Below are 24,895 nucleotides of genomic sequence, written 5' to 3'. Positions count from 1 at the left end.
TATATGTGCGTGATGATACTGACAAAATGGAAAACAGATGTGCAACCCCTACACACAGTGCACATATATGAATATAAAGTCCAGTGATCCTGTATCAATATTTGCACTCAAACAGAGTCCTTGGACTGTATGTGGGCCCGCACACCACCACGTGCAATCCGAAATCAGCTGAAGTGGCCTCTCACCTCCTCCCTGCGACCCTGCAGGGCCACAGAGCTTTATCAGATCCCCACTGAGTCAAGGTATGCTTCCTCTTGAGTGGATGGTTGGTATATCCCCAGTATACAGCTTCCACCTCTCCTGTGGTATCCTCCGAGGTGAGCTGAGCAGGATGCACCCCAGCTCAAGCCCCCATGGGATAAAGGAAGCAAAAGACATCCTCCATAGTGTAAAACCGTTTAATAAATGCCGGAAAATAAATGTATAATACACTCACAATTGCCAAATAACATACAAGCTGTTTCCCATAGCATGGGTGTATGCGTGTGGCTGAGGGTGTACCAAGATGGCGCCGCGCCGGAAGTGCGTCACCACGTATTGCCGTCGACGCGTTGCGTCACGTGACCCCGTGACTTCCTCAGGACTGACGCTTTAACTGGGTGTTTTAGCGCTACATCATTTGTATTTCTTCCGTTAGGGAGATTGTCTTTCTATTTGTCCCGTTTACCATTATCACCGAGATTAAAAGTAAAAGAAAATCCCAAATTTTGAGCCAGAATAGGAATAGAGGGGAAATCTTCCAATGGGGACACTAGTTCTGGTGACATCCAGGGATTCCTTTAATTTGCAGATATTTCCTCTCACTTCCTGTTTTAGCTATGGACAGGAAGTGAAAGGAAATCTCCCTAATGGGACTCAGAAGGCAAGAAAGAAAATAAACTGACAGGGACTATAAACCCTCCTCTAGGGCTCATTTACATCAGATGCAGTCGGGGACGTTTGTAAACGCATTTTGAACGCAGTAGAACCGCATATGCATGAACAATTAAAGCACATCTGCACCCTCAAATGAAAAGTCCCTCCTGTCCACCCCTCCTCCGCTCTACATTCTGAATATAGTTTTCAATTCTGAAAAAGGGTTTGGTCCCTCCTCCAATACATGTCATTTGTGTAGGCCAGGGGTCTCCAAACTTTCTCAACAAAGGGACAGTTTACTGTTCTTCAGACTTTAGGGGGGCTGGACTGTGGCCAGTTGGAGTAGAAATTGTCCTGGTGTCAGTGGGAGGAATAGTTCCCATCATTGGTATCAGTGGGAGGAATAGTGCCCCATCATTGGTATCAGTGGAAGGAATAGTGCCCCATCATTGGTATCAGTGGGAGGAATAGTGCCCCATCATTGGTGTCAGTGGGAGGAATAGTGCCCCATCATTGGTATCAGTGGGAGGAATAGTGCCCCATCATTGGTGTCAGTGGGAGGAATAGTGCCCCATCATTGGTATCAGTGGGAGGAATAGTGCCCCATCATTGGTATTAGTGGGAGGAATAGTGCCCCATCATTGGTATCAGTGGGAGGAATAGTGCCCCATCATTGGTATCAGTGGGAGGAATAATGCCCCATCATTGATATCAGTGGGAGGAATAGTGCCCCATCATTGGTATCAGTGGGAGGAATAGTGCCCCATCATTGGTGTCAGTGGGAGGAATAGTGCCCCATCATTGGTGTCAGTGGGAGGAATAGTGCCCCATCATTGGTGTCAGTGGGAGGAATCGTGCCCCATCATTGGTGTCAGTGGGAGGAATAGTGCCCCATCATTGGTATTAGTGGAAGGAATAGTGCCCCATCATTGGTATCAGTGGGAGGAATAGTGCCCCATCATTGGTGTCAGTGGGAGGAATAGTGTCCCATCATTGGTGTCAGTGGGAGGAATAGTGTCTCATCATTGGTATCAGTGGGAGGAATAGTGCCCCATCATTGGTATCAGTGGGAGGAATAGTGTTCCATCATTGGTATCAGTGGGAGGAATAGTGCCCCATCATTGGTATCAGTGGGAGGAATAGTGCCCCATCATTGATATCAGTGGGAGGAATAGTGGCCAATCATTGGTGTAATTGGGAGGAATCGTGCCCACATTGTTGATATCATTGGGAGCAATAGTGCCCCATTGTTGGTGTCATTTGGAACAATAGTGTCAAATATCACGGGAAGGAAAAGTACTCCAGGGGCCAGATAAAGGCAAGAAAAGGGCCACATCTGTCCCCTGGCCAGTTCGGAGACCACTGGCCACCTCATCACTTGGGTTCAGGTTTAAAGGGATGAGTAGGCAACCCTACCCGAGTTATGTACGTCACATATCTTAGGAGGCTTTAGTGTTTGATTTACAGCGGAGGAGGGCCGGGCCCAGTAGCATATCATCTGAAGGCCCACCAGGTGAACCTGGAAGCGAGTTGGTTTCCCGATGATGTCTCAAATAAACATGGCAACACAGGAACCTAAAGGTGGCTGCTGAAAAGAGGATCTTGGCAGGACAACACTGGATCTGCTGGGTGAGTGAGAATGTGAACTGTGGAGAACCCAGCACAAGGTAAGTAGGGGTAAAAAAAAAAGGTGAAGATCTACTTTAACCCTTTGTCACCAACCGTCTCCCCACCCTTTAAGGATTCTAAAAGCCGGGAGGCGGACCTTCTAGTCATGTGACATAATCAGAAAACTCCCGATCGAAAGTATGCATTGGGAGCTCACCAATCACCGCCGGCTACCGTGCAGGGAGCATGCTCTCAGCACGGTAAGTAGTTTTAACAGGGCTGGATATATATGTGGCTGCTCGTCAAGTGACCGCATATATGCATGCAGTTGGCGTCAACAGGTTAATGTATTTTAATGAGCCTAGTTTACACCATTGCAGTGCTATCATGTGTTGTTAAAAAAGTACAGAATGCTTGCTTTTTCTGCATCAAAACGCACTGCTTACGTATGTAAACGCACCACAAATGCTTGTGAACACATGAAAACACATGTAAATACAACTTATTAAAAAAGTACATTCAAATACACTGAAATGCAGCGATTGTGGTGTAAATGAGCCCTTACAATATACAAAATGAAAAATCCAAAATGCACTGCAAACGCACTGGAAACACGACAAAATTGCATGTAAACGCACATGCAGAAATACAAGCAGGCCTGGACTGAGACTAAAAATAGGCCTAGACATTTTGGACTGAGCAGATCCAAGCCTGGGGACCCTTTACTTGGAGCCAGGTGGTGGAACGCCAGGGCCCGGTTGCAAGAGCGACCTTTGCGACCCTGGTAGTTCCACCACTAGTGTCAGTAGGTTTTTATTTAATTTTTTACAATTTTATATTTTATTATTTTTTTGTAGGAGAGAAGAAAGGAGGGAGGGAAAGAAGGAAAGGAAGGAGGGAAAAAAAGAAAGGAAGGAAGGAGGGAAAAAAAAAATAGAAGGCAGGAGGGAAAGAAGGCAGGAGGGAAAGAAGGGAGGAGGGAAAGAAGGGAGGAGGGAAAGAAGGGAGGAGGGAAAGAAGGAAGGAGGGAAAGAAGGGAGGAGGGAAAGAAGGGAGGAGGGAAGGGAGGAGGGAAAGAAGGAAGGAGGGACAGAAGGAAAGAGGGAAAGCAAGGGGGGAAGAAGGAAAGAGGGAGGGAAAGAGAAGGAGGGAAAAAAAGATAGAAGACAGGAGGGAAAGAAGGAAGGAGGGAAAGAATGGAGGAGGGAAAGAATGGAGGAGGGAAAGAACGAAGGATGGAAAGAAGGAAGGATGGAAAGAAGGGAGCAGGGAAAGAAGGGAGAAGTAAAAGAAGGGAGGAGTGAAAGAAGGGAGAAGGAAAAGAAGGGAGGGAAAGAAGGGAGGAGGGAAAGAAGGAAGGAGGGGAAGAAGGGAGGAGGGAAAGCAAGGGGGAAAGAAGGAAAGAGGGAGGGAAAGAGAAGGAGGGAAAGAAAGAAAGAAGGCAGGAGGGAAAGAAGGGAGGAGGGAAAGCAAGGGGGAAAGAAGGAAAAAGGTAGGGAAAGAGAAGGAGGGAAAGAAGGAGGGAAAGAAAGAAGGAGGGAAAGAAGGGAGCAGGGAAAGAAGGGAGGAGAGAAAGCAAGGGGGAAAGAAGGGAGGAGGGAGGGAAAGAAAGAAAGAAGGCAGGAGGGAAATAGGAGACAGAGAGAAAGACGTATAGAAAGAAAAAAGAGAGAAATGAGAGAAACAGGAGACAGAAAGAAAGAGTAAAGTATAGAAAGAAAGGAGAGAGAAAGAAGGGGTGAGAGAAGACACAAGGCTGGCGGGGAGTGTGGGCGGAGCACACACAGGAGGAGACGGCGGGAGGGGGAGGGGCAGATCTAGCTTTCTCTTTCTTCTCACTGGGGACCTAGTCTATCCTGACAGATCCCCGCGAGGGGGTACCTAGCTGCAGCGCTGCAGAAGATGAGGGCAGCATACAGGAACCCAGGGCATGCAGGAGATGGATAGGAGGGGTTGCACATAGAGGAATTGAGAAATGCACGGTCCGATTCCTCTATGTGCTACGCCTTCTATCCAGACAGCACCGGCCCACCGGGCAAAAGCCGGTGTGCCCTATGGCTAGTCCGGGCCTGAACACAGGTTTATTTACTAAAGCTGGAGAGTGCAAAATCAGGTTCACTTCTGTATAAAACCCAATCAGCTTCCAGGTTTTATTGCCAAAGCTTAACTGAACAAGCTGAGGATAGAAGCTGATTGGCTACCATGCACAGCTGCACCAGATTCTGAGTGAACAAGCTTTTAGTAAATCTCCCCTACAGAGTGGACATGGGGATTGTTGTGTAAATGAGCTCTTACTTTATCCAAAATGAAAAAAAATATTTAGCCTTTAGTTCTACTTTAACCCCCCCGTGCTGTGGGCATCCCTTTGGTTTCATCAAATAAAATGCTGGGCTATTAACCTTGCATTGTCTGTGGAGACGGCAAGACTGTGACTGCCGGTTGCAGCACGGGACCAGCTGCGCAAATGGCGGGAGCCTGCTGGAGCGAGAACTAAGGTACGTAATACTCCCTACACCCCTACTACCCCTAGCCCCTAGACTTAACAAGCTGTTAACCCTTGCAGTCTGGGGTCCCCTACATTTGACCTAATTCCCGGAGATCAGCTTGGACATACAGGATGTAAAGTGCTGCATGAATTGTTGGTGCTATATAAACATCTATAATAAAATAATAAATTTCGCAACGATGCGTCCCAGAAAACGACAGTGACTAGGCACAGCGCCGCTCCGGATTTTACTACCCCTGGAGAACAATAAAAAGACTCCACTGAAAGGAGATGCTGACAATTTATCTTAAGTTCTGCGAGCTGCAGCTGCCCCTTGCTGGGAGACGGTAACTTTGTCATTAATCCAGCTCAGAGCTGAGCACGAGCTGCACTTTACACATAGTAGACTTCCAACTGTGACATACAACATGAGTGACAGGAGGAGAGAGCTGAGGCTGGGCTCACTGGCTGGAGTGGGCAGATACATAGAGCAGCATTGCACGCTGCTTGCTGGATAAGGAAACAGTCTGTGCTGTGAGTGAAGAAGATGGTTAGAGGAGAAGTTCCTTAGACTGCGAGAGATGGGCTATCACAGAAGAGCCTGCAGCTATTTATGCTGAAGAAGACCCACCACCTCTGGCACCTGAGTCTGTGCCTACTGCCATAGCACCTTTAGTCTTTGCCTAGCTGTGACTATAAAAGATTCTTTTGGACTAGCAGAATTCTCTATGGCAAAAAATTCTTGATTTGAATAAAGAAGACTCAAGCCATTCTACCTATAGGTCTCCATGGCACCCTGGACACTAAGTACCTAAGGATCCTGCACTGAAGACTTTCTCTAGCAATTCTTTGTGGCACCTACACCTAGGTTCTTTATAACCAGGTTAAGTAAGATCTGTGTCCAGCTAGGACTACAGAAAACTTGCCAGGACTGGTACAGTTTTATGTAGAACTGTGGGTACACCCTAGTCTTGGATTGGACTACAAGAGACATATTTTTCTCTGGTACAACTTCCAACGGCACCGCAGTCTTCAGCTGTAGCCAGATGACCATGACCCACATTGCAACAGTGACAGCGACTACAACCCGTTCTTGAATACTGGAGGTCCACCAGCTTGGTGCACTGGCCCCTGGGGATACATCCAAACCTTGGATGTGACTATAAGAACACATTTTGTTCTGGCACAACTTTCCATGGCACTGCTGTCTGGAGCTGTAACCAGATGGCCATGTCCCACTTAGCACCAATTGCAGTGGCTACAACCTGATCTTGAAAACTGGAGGTCCATCAGCTTGGCACAGTTCTCCTGGCATCTGTGATTACATCCTAACCTTAGATGTGACTAAAGGAGGTACATTTTGCACTGGAACAACTTTCGAAGGCACTGCAGTCTTCAGCTGTGACCAGATGACCATGTCCTTCATGGTACCACTGACAGTGGTTACAACCTAATCTTGAATTCTGGAGGTCCACCAGCTTGGCACAGTTCTCCCTGGCACCTGGGGGTACATCCAGGTTTTGAATGTGAAAACAAGAGACACATTTTGCTCTGGCACAACTTTCCACAGCACTGCAGTCTGCAGCTGTAACCAGATGACCATGCCACCAACGAAGGTGGCTACAAACTGATCTTGAATACTGGAGGTCCACCAGTTTGGCACAGTAGTCAGTGGTGCCTCAGACTGTGGCCACATGCAGATGTCTTAGGTTCTCTGCCCAGCTGTGCATGTTTGCTCTTGAAATTTTTTCCATGACACTATCTGAGGTTGAGGTGACCCAAAACCTGAGACCTGTAACATCTCATGTGATGCCAGTCCTTTTCATTCTGAATCTGCACATGCCAGGAAGATGACTTTGTGCGCTGGACTTCTAAAGTGCAGCCAAGACCCAGCGCTGATCATTGGAGGTAAAATGGCATGAATGTGTTAGCTGACAAATGTAGGTTATATGTCCATTTGCCACGCATGGCTGCTCCCTTACATAACATCTATACATTAAGTTACGTAAAGATGCAAGCTTGGCTCTTTATTCCAGCCGAAGGAGGAAAGGCGTCATAAACAGTTAATGCATAGGTTAACCCCTGAGCTAACGGAGCCCTGCAGCTTGTCTTGGGTTTTTGTAACTGAAACATAGTTGCCAATATTTTAAAATTAATTTTTAAGGGGACGGCATTTAGCTGATGTATTATATGCTTGTCAATCCAATTATGTGTCAGAATAGTAAAAATCACTTTACTGCATGGCTGCAAACAGTTAAAAATGATTTCAGGGACCATTAGTTGATTAAGCTCAATTTGTTTAGCTAGCTACAATTTTACCTTCTCGTGTCATAATGCATTACGTTTAATAGTAATTAGATTCTAAAATATTTTGACACATTATCTGCCTTCTTATTAGAAACATTACTTATAAATTCAATTTGAACAGATAGAAGGAATACTCCAAAAACAGATTTTTTTTAAAGCTCATCAGTGTTTAAAATTAGAAACATTCACAAGATCAGAAATTTGCAAGGGTAGATCTCCAAATCTGAAGTCAGCTATTTATTAGCACTTGCTTACATTATCTATGTTTATCTTGGTTTTGGTTCTTTCAGAACATCAATGGAATTTGAGGTTGAATTCTAGAAAGTATGTTAGATTGCTAACCACAAAGGACAAAAAGTTTGGGACCAATTTTTAAAAAAAGGAGAGTTCTGATTGTGGGAATTCCAAGACCATTGGCAACAATGCCCAGTGACTTGGTAAGAAGGCAGGATCAGAACCTGATCCATGGACCTACCCTGTTCTTCTTCTTGTTCTTCAAACCTAGTCCAAGCTGGCTTTGCTTGCTGTATGCTGACTTGCACTGCTTTCCAGATTGCCCTTTAATTTTTCATCAGGCAGGAAACCCTGTTTAAGACCTGCTGAACCTGCTTGACTGCCCTATATAGTCTAGGGAGCTGTGCTCCGGTGCACAGAGATTTCGGATGTTGCTTGTAGTGACAATTGGGAACAAGAAATGGGCTTCAAAGTCTAAAAAAAATCACCTAGGGGAGAAGTAATCCTATGAAGGCATGTATTTCTGAATGCTTCGACAAGTGATAAGGCACTATCAATAGTGTGGAGAATAGTTCATTAATCATGATAATGTACATTTAATATTAATGGTGGACATATGTGTGAGCTTGTCTGGCTCTTCTCAGTGCACCTTGTAGTTTTGCCTTGAGTGTCGGAACTCAGAACAATACTCTTGTCTTCTTCAGGAGAGCAACAGAGCATCTTGGCTAGCTTGGCATCCGTGAGGACCTCAGGAAGAGGGGATGTTGATACAGGTCCAACCAACTCAGCTGTCATCCGTCCATCACTCTTCACACAGTGTGGAGTCACCCTGTCCCCCTCAACACCTTCTCCCACCTGCATTCATGACTGACAGACCCTTATCTTCTACTGAACAAGACTTGGTCACTCTCACAAATCACACCAACACTACCAATTGCGGAGAGGAAATTTTGCTCTATGGGGACATCGAAAAGATTGTCATTGGCGTGGTCCTGTCAATCATGACTGTGTTCACCATTGCTGGCAATGGTCTGGTCATTATCTCAGTGTGCATTGTGAAGAAGCTGCGGCAACCTTCCAATTACCTTGTGGTGTCCTTGGCGGCTGCAGACCTGTCGGTGGCCATCGCAGTGATGCCCTTTGTCATCATCACTGACCTGGTCGGTGGAAAATGGCTCTTTGGGAAAGTGTTCTGCAATGTCTTTATAGCCATGGACGTCATGTGCTGTACTGCGTCAATCATGACCTTGTGCGTCATCAGTGTGGACAGGTAAGAGATGGGGCATCAACTGTAGGGTTGGCTGGTCTTTTTGAAGTACTTGTATGAGTTATAGGTGGCATTGTTTGAAATATATGGAGAAAACCATTAGTCTAGAATAGTGCTGAAATGTTTGTTCAGTTGGAGACTAAGAAGACAATACGCATTTTTTAATACCTTGTCTTTTGGGTTGAAGCCCAATGGAAATTTCACTTTTATTCATAATTACATAGTTTATAAGGTTCAAAAAAAGACACATGCCCATCCAGTTCAACCCACTTTAAATTAGCTGAATACATTTCAGGCACACCAAGGCTGTTCAAGTTTAGAAAGAAGCCACAGCCTTAGTAGAAAAGTTTGTCACCTGCCAGCATACTTCCGAGAAAGACCATTGTTCTTTGTGTGGAAGCAGTGCCTTCTCTGCAGAGGTCCAACATGCCTCCTAGTCAGACCTGCAGTTCTGTAATTAGCAAAGCTCATGTCCTTGTTGGTTGGAGAGATCTAGCTCTCACTCAGTAGAGTGCATGTTGAACCTCTGCAGAGAGGCCACAGCTTCCTTACAAAGAACAAGTGCCCTCTTTTGCAGTATGATGGCAGAGGACAGGATTTGTTACTAGTGCCTGATTTCTATAGAAAATTACTTATGAGACTTTGAAAACTTTATGCACATGAAATATATTTAGTTGCTTATAACTGTTTAAGTTGTTCATTTGGCCATAATGGTGTATCTAGGACCACAGAAAAAGTTGGTTTCTAACAGATGGATTTTGAATATAATTGTAGCCATATTTGTCATCTTCCTGGTTTACAGATTACCATAAATCCTGGGTAGGAATCGGGTAAAGATCAGGTGTATCTACCAGTTTACAGTACACTTGCCTTTAGCATCTGCCTTTTTATGTGCCCACCAATGTTTAGATGACTCCAGGTCTTCTAGACCAGATTAATGACGTTGATAGGTGGAGATGCTCCCAACTTTTAGAACCAGAGGGTGAGACTAAGGCATAAAATAGAGGCACTGGTGGTGTCAGTAGGGAAGGACCGTGTCAGAAGCCAAGGGGGTATTTGCCCTCCAGGCCAATGCAAATAATATATGCTGGGCTGGTCATTGGCATTTCCATAGAACAGTAATCATCTTGTTTGTCTCAAAGTAGTTCAAGGTTTACAATTCATCCTTCACAATCCCTTTTATATCATACACAGTGTGTATATCATGATATACAATGTCCTTATTTCAGCATGCTCAACAATCACAGCAGCATTGGTGCACTTTGTTTAGCCCTCAGGAAACCCTCCCTGCCATGAAAGGGCCAATTGGTTGGGTTTGCCCATCAGTCCAAAAGTTCCCAGTCCTAACCAAGGGTACCAGTGAACTAGACAAGACAAACTGAATGTCTGGAACTAGCATGGTACCCAACTGAGACATCTAGGATCTCTGATGGCCAAAAAGGTTAATGAAACATTTTATTTAAGTAGTAAAAATCTAACTTGGTTAGCATACACGTCTGGCTACCTATATAAACGCATAATACATAATAGTATAAAAAGATGAGCGACGAACAGACAGGTGAACATCCTATACCTGGACAGTACAATCTTTCTTGTTTGGAGTCACTAGATTAGGGATAAATTAAATAAGACTTTCATTCTACTATGGTTTAAGGAGAACAACTTCTTTTTGAGGTCCACCAACAATGGCAAACAGTCCCATAAGTTTGACATCCACAGACAAGTCAATTATGCTTGCCAAGCATGACGGTCTTCTTCTAGATCTATCACACACAGGGGCGGACTGACAACTCATGGGGCCCCCGGGCAAAACGGGATCATGGGGCCCCTGTGTCCTTGCCCAAACTCAAAAAAGCCTATGAAAAAGGTACCAGGGGCATCTCACGGGGCCCCCTACTGAGCCCGGGCCCTTGGGCAGTGCCCGAGTTTCCAAATTGTCAGTCCGCCCCTGATCACACATCACCAGGATCTCAGCTTACGTGACGAATGACTGTGGTTTATAAATGTGAAAGGTCCATTCCCTGTTCCCTGCTACTTATAAAAACAAGTCATTATAACTATATCTGGAACACCTCATTATCATTTCTTTCTTGACCACTAAGGCCCATTAATGCATGTTAAATGCACACACGGTATGTATACACACATGCAGTAATGCATGTTAAAAATTACCATTTTTGCATGTGCATAGGGGTAAAAGACCCATTATTTAGACAGTGAATCCCATAAGGACTGCTTTTTCTATCTACCTTCTTCATGTCTACTACTTCAAACAGGTGACTTAAACAAAAAAGTGACTCAAAAATATAAATAACAACATATTTAAAAAAAACACATTTCTGAGATTTCTCTTTCAAACATGTGATTTCCTACTATGCTTATCCTGGGCAAAGTAATGGATTCATTTTACAAGAGGGCATTCTATATCTTTCATGTACTCCCCTTTCCTCCTGATCTGTCTCCACACTGCCCATGACACTCATTATTGAGAGTGCTTGGGTCTCACAAGCCCTGGTAATTGGCTTCTCAGGCACAGAGCACTGCACTTTGGGTTGGCAGGAGTTCCACTGGAAACGCCAGAATTTCTTGAACAGCCCGGAGGCAAAGTGAATGGTGGGGAAATGCTTAGAAGGTGAATTCACACAACTTAGCTCCTTTCTACCACCTGTACTTCTATATCTAGCAGCATGGCGGTGGGCTTCAATGCTGTGTTGGCGAATATATGAGTATAGCTAGTGCCACTGCTTTGTGGTGGAAGCATTCCACCCCCAGCACTGTGACTGCACCGTCACCAACACCTCTCAGTCACTGTTTGCAGTCAGGAACTGGATGGGCTTCCGATCCTGTGATAACTGTGAAAGTAAATTACAGTGATCACATGATCAAGAGTTTGCCTGTAGACCTCCCATGCTTAGATCCCCTTAAAGGGCTAGCTCTCATTGGCAGTAAGTGGGTGGAGAAATATTAAGGAATACCACTGTTGGATTTCAGGAGTTAAACAGAGTAAACACCTGGAACAAGCTTGCTATAAACAAATGTCAAATGTTTGTAGAATTTTATACCTTGTTCCGGGTCAGTGGCACAGAAAGCACTGAAGCCAAAGCATCAGCATGATAGTCAGGCAAGTTGCACCCCCAAAAGGAGAGGTCAGCAATGGCATAATACAATGTTCTCTCAAGCCAGGACACTCTGAACATGTTACTTTAGTCAGTATAGTACAGGATCACTTTAACCCAGAGGGTCCATATGGACAGGTTTAGTCCATTTGTGGATCCACATCTACATTACATGAAAGACATCATAGGCCAGGGCTTCTCAACCAGTGTTCCATGGAACCCTAGGGTTCCTCTAGTGGTTCCTAGGGGTTTCTTGAACAGTGAGCTGTTTCTGTCTCCCAGGTAAGTTCCCACTGACACCAATGATATTTTTAGCTATCTGTAATGGGGTAATTCTTCCCAAATCTGTACGGGGTAGTTCTTGCCATAGGCCAGGGTTTGTCAACCAGTGTTCATGAAACCCTAGGGTTCCTCTATGGATTTCTTGAGCAGTGAGCCATTTCTGCCTCCCAGATAAGTTCCCACTGACACCAATGATCTTTTTAGTTATCCGTAAGTGGGTAATTCTTTACAATGGCCACAAGTGTAAGGAGCATTCATCCCACTGACTATCACACTAATGTATCATGAGTAGTAGATGTAGTAATTTTTAGCAGGGGTTCCCTGAGACCCAAACGTAATTTTAAGGGTTCCTCTGCGTTGAGAAAGTTGAGAAAGGCTGTCATAGGCCATACAATAATAAATAGTGTTGATATAACTCCCCACCCAACTGAACCACCACTCCCCCACTTAACAGATTTGCAGGGTGCTCCTCCATGAAGTGCACTGTTGATTCTTTAATTTAGCACAGCTGTGCGTAGCTCCATTCATTCACAGATTTGTTTCAAATTCTACAAAAGAAAGACTACATGTCCTATCTGCCACCATGCCAGAGGGACTCCCAGATCTCAGTGGAGCAGAAGTGTAGTCCATTGTTTACTTCTTCCAGCTTCATAAGAGAAAGTCCATACCTCCATATGGACTTTGGGTTGGGATGCAAACAATGCAGGAGGCTACGCATTGCACCTGGGATGCACTGATCTTGGCTGCATTGTGGGTGCATTCATTTCTTTATGGCAAAAGGTGGATTATGCCATCAATATTTATCTTGAGTTTTCTACTTTAAAAATGCAAAGAAAAAAGAGGTCATGTGACCATTCTTGGTCTTTGTATCTTGCTCTACACAGGCCCGTGGGAGGATTCAGGTAGAGCAAGCACATCACTGCAGTAGCACCCACTAAACATTGATTGACATTTAGTAGACATCATGCCTGTTAAAATGAATATACACAGCGTTGCCTAAATGTGAACAGTAGAAGTCAATAAACCAGATGCTGTGGTGTCCAGATCGCATGAACACATGACACACTAGTTTGAACTCCTCTTCCATGCCCATACTGCTCCTGTATAAGTGGATAATACAGCACACATTATTAGAAAATAAAATAAGGAACACAGCATGTCAGTTCTACATACTTGTATGTATCACTTATAAAACCATTTATAACTCTGCCTCAAATTACATCATCAATCTTGTCTCCAAATATCACCCAAACCGTCCTTTCCGCTCCTCCCACGACCTCCTGCTCTCTAGCTCCCTTGTCTCCTTCTCCCATGCTCATCTCCAGGACTTCTCCAGAGCCTCCCCCATCCTCTGGAACTCTCTACCCCTATCTATCAGACTATCGCCTACTCTGCTCACTTTTAGGCGATCTCTGAAAACCTATCTCTTCAGGGAAGCCTATCCTGCCCTCAGCTAAGAATGGAATCTTCTATTCCTCCTACCAGTCCATCCCCCACAGTTATTACCTTTTGTACCAACAGCCCCTTCCTCTTACATTGTAAGCTCCCAGGATCAGGGCCCTCCTAACCCTCTTGTATTGAACTGTATTGTTGCTGTATTGTCTCCTGTTATATTGTAAAGCTCTGAGCAAACTGTTGGCGCTATATAAATCCTGTATAATAATAATAATATAATAATAATAATACTTGTGTGTTGTGGAAATATATGTTACCACACCATATGCGCCCAATCAAACGAATTGTACAGCACAACACAACATATATACAATGCATTGTGGTGCGACGCATTTTTAAAAAAGGGTCATGTCCATTTTTCATCTGTTGTGGTGCATTGGCAACCCATTCACAATAAATAGGATGCATTAACTGTGTCTTTCTTCAACCTTACCAACTATGTAAGGTAATGCATGACATAACGCTCATCAAGTGTGCATTAACGTACCGCATTGGGATGCTGAGAAACAACATTGCATTCACACATAGAGAGCAACACAATGACATACACTGTAAGCTGCAGTTGCTGCACCCAAGGTAGGATTCAATGCTGCCAGGAGGTGGTCTTAGCAGTAACTCCATTCCAAACCAGGGGCGGACTGACAACTCATGGGGCCCCCGGGCAATAGGGGATCATGGGGCCCTTGTGTCCTTGCCCAAACTCAAAAAAAGCCTATGAAAAAGGTACCAGGGGCATCTCATGGGGCCTCCTACTGACCTTGGGCCCTCAATAGGGGATCATGGGTCCCCTGTGTCCTTGGCCAAACTCAAAAAAGCCTATGAAAAAGGTACCAGGGGCATCTCATGGGGCCCCCTACCGACCCCGGGCCCTCGGGCAGTGCCCGAGTTTCCAAATGTTCCAAACTGAAAGATATGTGCACCACATAGGACACAGCAGCAGGGACTGCCACCCTATGGTGCTCAGGGGGTGTATCAAAGACCATTTAAGACAGTCTTGTAGGAGGCTGGGCGTCTGAAAACAGGAATTGTACCTGCTGCAATACCCTTTAATGAGAATCCAAAGACACACAGTGTGGAGGGGTATGGCAGATAATTCTAGAGCAACACAGTTTTCCACCAAGCACCAGATGTGCCAGTAACAGGTAGACCAGAGTTCCTCTTTAATGTAGATCACTAAAATGTATAATCTTTAATATGATATTGTAATTTCTAAAATAGTTTTATAAATAAATATGAAACTTTAAATATAATAATACAGGGTCACCTCGGTTTATGAACGCCTCGGTTAACGTAATTTTCGGTTTAAGAATGAAAATCCATTGAAAATAATGCCTCGGTTTACAAATATTTTTCGCAATATGAAGCCAGTTTTCCCAGGATGAATTACGCCTGGGGGGTTTATAGCGCCTCCCCCGTGCATGCTGGAGTCTGTGGGTAGCACGTGCAGGTGTTGGAGCAGTTTTGCATCGAGTTTTGGAGCCACTCTGGAAATGAATCATGTCCCTGTACAGTATTTATGTCTTTAAAGTGCACTTTATAAAGAGTTTCGAACAGATAAAAGGCTTTTTTTTTTTTTCTGACCTACGGAACGGATTAATTGGTTTTCAATGCATTTACGAATTGATTTTTAATTATGTCCCTGTACAGTATTTATGCCTTTAAAGTGCACTTTATAAAGAGTTTTGAACAGATAAAAGACTTTTTTTTTACTTTTTTCTGACCTCCGAAACGGATTAATTGGTTTTCAATGCATTCCTATGGGAAACCGCGTTTCGGTTTATGAATTTTTCGCAACACGAAACGTCCCGCAGAACGCATTAAATTCGTAAACCGAGGTTTCACTATACTTGGTTTGACTACCATGAAGGTCCTTGTTCAGGCTAGTGGTGTCCTTTTACACCTGCCTTGTCTGTACCAGTCAGCAGGGGATCCATAATCCTCTGCAGAATCAGAACCAAGGGATACAGATGTCACATTTGTGACATCCATGACCATCCAGTTTTGCCCTGCTGGAGCTTTAAAGGCCCATGTTAGGTCTGTGGGCAGGCGATGTAAACGGACTTCTAACTACCTTAGATACATCATATGGCATCCATTTATGTATGAAAAAGAATGCAGACCTTTCTGTCCTATTTTTTGGACCTAGACAGAGGTAATCGAATGTAAACAGACACACGTTTGCTTACATTTGTCTGCCCATAGACTAACATAGAGCTTCCATTTAGATCAGCGGTTCTCAACCTGGGGGTCGCGACCCCTTTGGGGGTCGAACGACCATTTCCCAGGGGTCGCCTAAGACCATCGGAAAACACATATTTCCGATGGTCTTAGGAACCGAGACACCGCTCCTGTCTCCGGCGATGTGTGGGCGGGATGATACCCTGCTCCTGTCACCTGGCCACACCTCCGGGATCGCTCAGCAGCTCCGCCTCCTCGCCGCTGATTGGCCACCGGAACTGTAGCTCAGGAGAGGCACACAGGCGGCCAATCACCGGCGAGGAGGTGGAGCTTGGAGAGGAGGAGCCGAGCGGCACATCAAAGAAGACCGAGGGAGCTGCCGGAGCGAGTGAAGAGGAGAGCGGCCAGAGAAGGAAGACAGCTGACAGGTAAGTGAGAGAGCGAGCCCAGGCTGGAGCAGGGGTCAGCAAAGTAAGTATCATTGGTGTCAGTGGGAGGAATAGTGCCCCGTCATTTGTGTCACTAATACCAACGATGGGGCACTATTCCTCCCCCCACTGACACCAACGATGGGGCACTATTCCTCCCCCCACTGACACCAACGATGGGGCACTATTCCTCCCCCCACTGACACCAACGATGGGGCACTATTCCTCCCCCCACTGACACCAACGATGGGGCACTATTCCTCCCCCAACTGACACCAACGATGGGGCACTATTCCTCCCCCCACTGACACCAACGATGTGGCACTATTCCTCCCCCCACTGACACCAACGATGTGGCACTATTCCTCCCCCCACTGACACCAACGATGTGGCACTATTCCTCCCCCCACTGACACCAACGATGGGGCAGTATTCCTCCCCCCACTGACACCAACGATGGGGCAGTATTCCTCCCCCCACTGACACCAACGATGGGGCACTATTCCTCCCCCCACTGACACCAACGATGGGGCACTATTCCTCCCCCCACTGACACCAACGATGGGGCACTATTCCTCCCCCCACTGACACCAACGATGGGGCACTATTCCTCCCCCCACTGACACCAACGATGGGGCACTATTCCTCCCCCCACTGACACCAACGATGGGGCACTATTTCCCCCCCCCTGACCCCAATGATGGGGCACTATTCTCCCCTCCACCACACTGACATCAATGATGGGGCACTATTCCTCCCACTGACACCAATGATGGGGCACTATTCCTCCCCCCACTGACACCAACGATGGGACACTATTTCCCCCCCCCTGACCCCAATGATGGGGCACTATTCTCCCCTCCACCACACTGACATCAATGATGGGGCACTATTCCTCCCACTGACACCAATGATGGGGCACTATTCCTCCCACTGACACCAATGATGTGGCACTATTCCTCCCACTGACACCAGTGATGGGGCACTACTCCCACTGACACCAGTGATGGGGCACTACTCCCACTGACACCAGTGATGGCGCACTACTCCCCCCACTGACACCAGTGATGGGGCACTATTCCTCCCACTGACACCAATGATGGGGCACTACTCCCCCCACTGACACCAATGATGGGGCACTACTCCCCCACTGACACCAATGATGGGGCACTATTCCTCCCACTGACACCAATGATGTGGCACTATTCCTCCCACTGACACCAGTGATGGAGCACTACTCCTCCCACTGACACCAGTGATGGGGCACTACTCCCCCCACTGACACCAGTGATGGAGCACTACTCCCCCCACTGACACCAATGATGGGGCACTACTCCCCCCACTGACACCAATGATGGGGCACTACTCCTCCCACTGACACCAACGATGGGGCACTATTCCTCCCACTGACACCAACGATGGGGCACTATTCCTCCCACTGACACCAACGATGGGGCACTATTCCTCCCACTGACACCAACGATGGGGCACTATTCCTCCCACTGACACCAACGATGGGGCACTATTCCTCCCACTGACACCAACGATGGGGCACTATTCCTCCCACTGACACCAGTGATGGGGCACTATTCCTCCCACTGACACCAGTGATGGGGCACTATTCATCCCACTGACATCAGTGATGGGGCACTATTCCTCCCACTGATACCAACGATGGGGCACTATGCATCCCACTGACATCAGTGATGGGGCACTATTCCTCCCACTGACACCAGTGATGGGGCACTATTCCTCCCACTGACACCAGTGATGGGGCACTATTCATCCCACTGACATCAGTGATGGGGCACTATTCCTCCCACTGATACCAACGATGGGGCACTATTCCTCCCACTGATACCAATGATGGGGCACTATTCCTCCCACTGATACCAATGATGGGGCACTATTCCTCACACTGACACCAATGATGGGGCACTATTCCTCCCACTGATACCAACAATGGGGCACTATTCATCCCACTGACATCAGTGATGGGGCACTACTCCTTCCACTGACACCAATGACATGGCACTACTCCTCCCACTGCAAAATTACAGTTATGAAGTAGCAACGAAAATAATTTTATGGTTGGGGGTCACCACAACATGAGGAACTGTATTAAGGGGTCGCGGCATTAGAAAGGTTGAGAACCACTGATTTAGATCCATCTGAGAAATTGACAGGCAGTTCTGATTGGACTGGATATGTGAAAGAATCCTTGCTGTTATGTGGTGACAACATTCTGTCCCTGTCTCCCAATATTGCTTCTGCATTGTCACCCAGTCATGAGCACCCTTGGGTCACAAGGGGTCATGCCAGTACTCATTGTGCAGGCATGTTCTGTCATTCTCCATCGCAAACTCGTTCCAGAGCAATAAATTCAATCCGATGTTTGAGTGAGTGCATGTAGACAGAAACTGGTTGAAAGAAGCATCAGCACTGAGATGCAGAAAGATTGAAAAAAGGTGAAAATAATATTTTCTAAAAGGAAAAAAATGCAATTTCTTTTCTTTTGAAAATTAATGTAATCCGTTTAGGGTTTACATTTATTTCTTACGTAGAATCCTTTGTCTTTCTTTTTGTTGACCATTGTAGGTATCAGGGGCGGACTGACCATTCAAACACTCGGGCACTGCCCGAGGGCCCGGGGTCAGTAGGGGAGCCCATGAAATGCCCCTGGTACCTTTTTATAGGCTTTTTTGGGTGTGCTTTGAGTGTGGGAAAGGACACAGGGGCCCCATGATCCCCTATTGCCCGGGGGCCCCATGAGTTGTCAGTCCACCCCTGGTATGTATATAATCATTGAACTGTATCTATTATACATGGATTATTGAAGTTTTGGCTATTTTGTCTAATACAAAAACACTGTATTATGAACAATGGTTGAGGGATAAGTGGTTTTTGCTAAAAAGTATCCTTCTTCCCCTTACAGAGGGTTAGGAAGAATGTATTTAGATATTTGTTGATAGAATTAATCTATTCTTCCCATTATGGAAGGTTAGGAAGCATGCACTTGGATTACTGTGGATAGAATTCATCTAACAGAGTAGTAATGGAGTTTTTGGAGATGTGGATAGAATTCATCTAGCAGAGTATTTATGGAGTTCTCAAAGGACAGCTATGCAAAAAACATACAAAGTCCATGCAGATGGTGTTCCTGTGGGAATTGGGCACAAGATCAGTAAAGAAGCTGCCCTTCTATAGTGATCATACATGTTTTGATAAATGATCAATTCTTTTCCAATTGATCCCTTCCAAAAGGAAAACTTATCTATAGTCATCAAACCTTTTGGTTGATATGGCACATGGGGATGTGGATTTCGATTGATAGTTTGAAGATACAATCATTATCTATTGCATCCCTCTATCACCATGCAATCTCATACCCTGATTGATCGAAATACAGATGAATTCATGGACAAAGCCATCAACATGATTGATCATTTTCCACCCTCACTGATCGAATCAGTTTGATTAAATCCAATCTAAATGACTGAAAGGGAAGACATTACAGATTTTGAGGATTTCGATTGATAGTTTGAAGATACAATCATTATCTATTACATCCCTATACCACCATGCAATCTCATAACCTGATTGATCGAAATACAAATTAATTCATAGACAAATCCACCATGATTGATCATTTTTCACCCTCACTGATCGACTTAGTTTGATTAAATCCAATCTAAATGACTGAAAGGGAAGATATTACAGATTTCGTGGATTTTGATTGATAGTTTGAAGATACAATCATTATCTATTACATCCCTATACCACCATGCAATCTCATAACCTGATTGATCGAAATACAAATTAATTCATAGACAAATCCACCAACATGATTGATCATTTTCCACCCTCACTGATCGACTCAGTTTGATTAAATCCAATCTAAATGACTGAAAGGGAAGATATTACAGATTGGATCATTTAGATCAGATCACGCAATCGATCAGATAATAAAATCAAAGCGTGTATGGCCACCATTAGCCTCCATGCCCATTTTGAACAGTATTTGCCTTTATCCCTTGTACACATGATCATCATTCTAGCATACAGTCCTATATAGTGCTTGGGATGAGTAGGGTGTTTATTTATTGGGCTGTAATGCTTGTATATGTTACATATACACATTATTAACATATACGGCTCGTTGTTTTATTTGTAAATGGTCAGGAAAGGTGGGGAGTAGGCTGGGATTTGTAGTTCCTGAAGGTCTGATGTTTACTTCAATCATCTATATTTCGACCTCCATTAAATCCCTGGCAATCCATCTTATAAAACATGAGCGCTGACTGTTTATTAATTGCTCATCAGTTATTTATAAGGGCTGATAGGATGAGACAGGCAGATCCAGGTTCCCCTGTCATTCATGCTACGTCTGCCTCTGCAGGTACAGCACAGTTATTGCTCTGTAAGGTTTGCCTAGGGTGTCAAATTGATCTCTGGAGACTGTTGGGTTAGACATTGTGTGAATTTCTGGTGACACGGATGATAAAGTGAGGTTGTTATAACAGAGTGTTTAAGAGAGAGAGAAAGAGACAAGACAGAGATGACAGAGAGAGATGGGAGAGCAGGCGAGAAAGAGAGGAGAGAGAAAGAGGGAGACAGAGAGAGGAGAGTGAGAGAAAAAAAGAGAGAAGAGAGACTGAGAGAGAAAGATGAGAGGGTAAGGGAAAGAAGAGAGAGGGTGGGAAAGAAAGAGAGGAGAGCAGTAAAGAGGTAAGAGATAAAGAGGGAGAAAGAGAGAGAAAGAGAGATGAAAGACAGGAGAGAGAGTGAACAGAGAGAAAAGAGGGAGACAGAGAAAGAAGGAGAAGCAAGAGAGCTGAGGGAGAGAGAGAAAGAGACAAGGGGAGGGGGAGAAGAGAGAGAGAAAAATAGATGAGAGGAAGAGGGATAGAGGATAGAGAAGAAGAGACGAGGGGGGGGGGGGGGGTAGAGAAGAGAGAGAGGAAAAGAGCTGAGAGAGAGAGGGATAGAGGAGAGAGAAGAAGAGATGGGGGGGGGGAGAAGAGAGAGATGAAAAGAGATGGGAAGGAGAGGGATAGAGGAGAGAGAGGAAGAGACAAGGGGGGAGAGAAGAGAAAGAGGAAAAGAGATGAGAGGGGTAGAGGAGAGAGCGAGGAAGAGACCGGGGGGGAGAAAGAGAGATGAAAGAGGGAGAGAAATAGAGGTGAGAGGAAGAGACGAGGGGGGAAGAAGAGAGAGAGGAAAAGAGATGAAAGGGAGAGGGATAGAGTAGAAAAGAAGAGACAAGCGAGGGGGGGGGAGAAGAGAGAGAGGAAAAGAGATGAGAGGGATAGAGGAGAGAGAAGAAGAAACAAGGGGGGAAGAGAAGACAGAGAAGAAAAGAGATGAGAGGGATAGAGGAGAGAGAAGAGGAGACGAGGGGGGGTGGGTAGAGAAGAGAGAGAGGAAAAGAGCTGAGAGAGAGGGATAGAGGAGAGGGAGGAAGAGATGGGGGGGAAGAGAGAGATGAAAAGAGATGAGAGGGAGAGAGATAGAGGAGAGAGAGGAAGAGACAAGGGGGGGGGGGGGAGAGAAGAGAAAGAGGAAAAGAGATGAGATGGGTAGAGGAGAGAGCAAGGAAGAGACTGGGGGGGGGGGGAGAAGAGAAAAAGAGATGAGAGAGGGAGAGGAATAGAGGTGAGAGGAAGAGACGAGGGGGGGAGAGAAGAGAGAGAGGAAAAGAGATGAAAGGGAGAGGGATAGAGTAAAAAAGAAGAGACGAGAGGGGGGGAAGAAGAGAGAGAGGAAAAGAGATGAGAGGGACAGAGGAGAGAGAAGAAGAAACAAGGGGGTGAAGAGAGGAGAGAGAAGAAAAGAGATGAGAGGGAGAGGGATAGAGGAGAGAGCAAGAGACGAGGGAGGGAGAAGAGAGAGGAAAATTGATGAGCGAGAGAGGGATAGAGGAGAGAGAGAGAAAGAGACAAGGGGGGGGGGAGAAAGAGAGGAAAAGATGAGAGGGAGACAGATAGAGGAAAGAGAGGAAGAGACAAGGGGGGGGGGGAAGAGAGAGAGAGTAAAAGAGCTGAGAGAGGGATAGAGGAGAGGAAGAGATGGGGGGGGGGAGAGAGAGAGGAAAAGAGATGAGAGGGAGAAGGATAGAGGAGACAGAGGAAGAGACAAGGGGGGGGGGGAGAAGAGAAACAGGAAAAGAGATGAGAGGGGTAGAAGAGAGAGAAAGGAAGAGATGGGGGGGGAGAATAGAAAGAGGAAAAGAGATGAGAGAGGGAGAGGGAGAGGAATAGAAATGAGAGAGGAAGAGACAAGGGTGGGGGGGAGAAGAGAGAGAAAAAGAGATGAGAGGGATAGAGGAGAGAGGAAGAGACAAGGGTGGGGGGGAGAAGAGAGAGAAAAAGAGATGAGAGGGAGAGGGATAGAGGAGAGAGGAAGAGACGAGGGGGGGAGGAAGAGAGAGAGGAAAAGAGATGAGAGGGAGAGAGAAAGAAAGAAAGAGGAGGAGTGGATACAGAGAGGGTAGAAAAATAGCTGAGAGAGGATAAAAGAGAGAGAAAGAGAATATGTGTGAGTGAGAGACGAACGAGGGAGTGAGAGGAAGTGGTAAAGAGAGAAAGAAAGAGTGGTAAAGAGAAATGAGAGAGAGGAGAGACGGGGAGATACGGAAAGAAAGACATAGATATAAGAGATGGTGAAAAAGAGGGGAGTAAATAGAGAAAGGAGAAAGGATGGGAAAAAGAGGGGAGAGACAGAAAGAGAGAAAGGGATAATTAAAAGAGAGAGAGAGGGAATATGGCGAGAGGGAGAAAGACACAAGAAAATTGGAGAGTCACAGGGCTTAATTCACTATAGAATACTGCGTGAGATAATTTGATCACGCGACACATTTTTTTCCAAATGTCTCATGTGATACTGAAAATGTCAATTCACAGTCAGTTTACGTGGTATATACCGCACTAATATAAACGCGTGGTAAATACCTCATAAACTGATTCTAAAGTCAATTTACTAAACTATATAAAGAAATAAATACATTTGTTGAATAAGTCGTGGTCTAGCCACGCATTATTCAAGGAATATATTCAATTAGCGTTGGTTGTTAAGGAGCAGGCACCCACCGGTATCTTTAACAACCAGCAAATAGCTTGTTGTTAATTTGCAGGCGGCCACCGGCTTCCTCAACAACCAGTAAATATCATGGTTGTTAAGGAGCAGGCGGCCACCACGTCATTAACAACCATGATTCATCTGCTGTCAGCAGGGTTCCCAAGGGGTCCCCCAGATCTCACCCCCCCCTTGTGAATGAGTATGGGGTACATGTTTACTGGTTGTTATGGATACAGATAGCTTTCACGACTAAATTACCACATCATTTAATAAAATAGCTCATGCAATAATATAATAGCATCTTTTAGTGAATTGCAAAAAAAGTTGAGAAAGACGAAGAGGTATTTTACTGCAGTTCTTAAAGCGAATTGAGCCCACAGAGAGTGTGGTAGAGATAGTCAAGAGAGAGAGGAGAGAGGGGAGGCTGAGAGAGAGAGAGAGAGAAGGACAGAGAGGGTAATAGATAGATAGGGGGGCTGGAAAGGGTGGGGGAAGTGGAATAAAGTGGGTAGGAGATAGATAGGGGGGCTGGAAAGGGTGCGGGAGGGAGTGGGATAAAGATAGGGGGGCTGGAAAGGGTGCGGGAGGGAGTGGGATAAAGAGGGTAGGAGATAAATAGGGGGGCTGGAAAGAGTGGGGGGGGAGTGGGATAAAGAGGGTAGGAGATAGATAGGGGGGCTGGAAAGGGTAGGGGGGGGAGTGGGATAAAAAGGGTAGGAGATAGATAGGGGGGCTGGAAAGGGTGGGGGGGGGAAATGGGATAAAGTAGGTAGGAGAAGGGGTTGGATGGAGAGAGCAAGAGAGGGTGGGGTGAAGAAAGAGAGAAGGGAGTGATGGGGAATGGAGAGAGACAAAAGACAAAAAGAAAGGGGGGAGACAGAAACAAGAGAGAATGCGGAGGGAGAGACAGACAAGGTGGGGGAGAAGTAAAGAAAATGAGGGAGTGCAATATTAAAATATCATGAGAGAAAAAGTAGGAGAGGGGAGAAAAGGAAAGGCGGCACGGGGAAAGAAAGAAGAAGGAAAGGCGATGAGAGTGGCCAAGAAAAGGGGGATGGAGAGAAAAGGAAAGAAAGGGGACTACAGAAAGAAAAGGGGTGAGAGATAAACAAGTAGAGAGTGAGGAAAAAGGAGGAAGAAGGAGAAAAGTGTAGATAAAGAGCAGAGGGAATAGAGACAAAGAGGCAAAGAGATTGGAAGAAAGAGACAAAGACAAGGGAGTAGAGAGAGTGGGAGAAGTAGATAAAGGAGAGGTAGATAGAGAGGAGGATAAGAGAAAGGGGAAAGAGAGTGAGAAGGAGTGAAAGGGAAGGGAAATAGAGAAATGGCGAGAAAGAGAAATAAAAGGACGGAAAGAGAAAGGGAGAGAGATAGAGATAGCAAAGAAAAACAAAATAGATTGGGAGACAAAGAGATGTGAACACTGAGGCTACCCATAGACATCCATAAATGGAAGTAATGGTTGCTGTTTTCAAACTTTCTCATGATGCTGGTGATTGGAAACTCAGATGTAGGCATTAGATCGAGCACTTTCCATACATAATCCACACAAAAAAAAATGGATGCACACCAATGATCTCAAGTTCAACGTTCAATAAAACTA

General features: G+C 45.5%; 1 protein-coding gene across 1 annotated transcript in view; it reads left to right on the top strand.

The window, feature by feature from the left end:
• Positions 1-5,286: 5,286 nt before the first annotated feature.
• LOC149451020 (5-hydroxytryptamine receptor 7) overlaps positions 5,287-24,895 on the top strand; it is a 150,318-nt gene continuing 130,709 nt past the window's right edge. The window contains exons 1-2 of the mRNA XM_089691171.1: positions 5,287-6,856; positions 8,194-8,759. Coding sequence (XP_089547297.1) covers positions 8,251-8,759 — 509 coding nt within the window. The 5' untranslated portion in view covers positions 5,287-6,856; positions 8,194-8,250. The remainder of the gene's footprint in view (positions 6,857-8,193; positions 8,760-24,895) is intronic.

Source organism: Staurois parvus, unplaced genomic scaffold (genome assembly GCF_062004578.1).
Source record: "Staurois parvus isolate SC_StPar_1 unplaced genomic scaffold, SC_StPar_1.0 ptg000552l, whole genome shotgun sequence".
Taxonomy (NCBI): domain Eukaryota; kingdom Metazoa; phylum Chordata; class Amphibia; order Anura; family Ranidae; genus Staurois; species Staurois parvus.
Note: the sequence above shows the minus strand (reverse complement) of the source record. Positions and strands in the feature narration are given on the sequence as shown.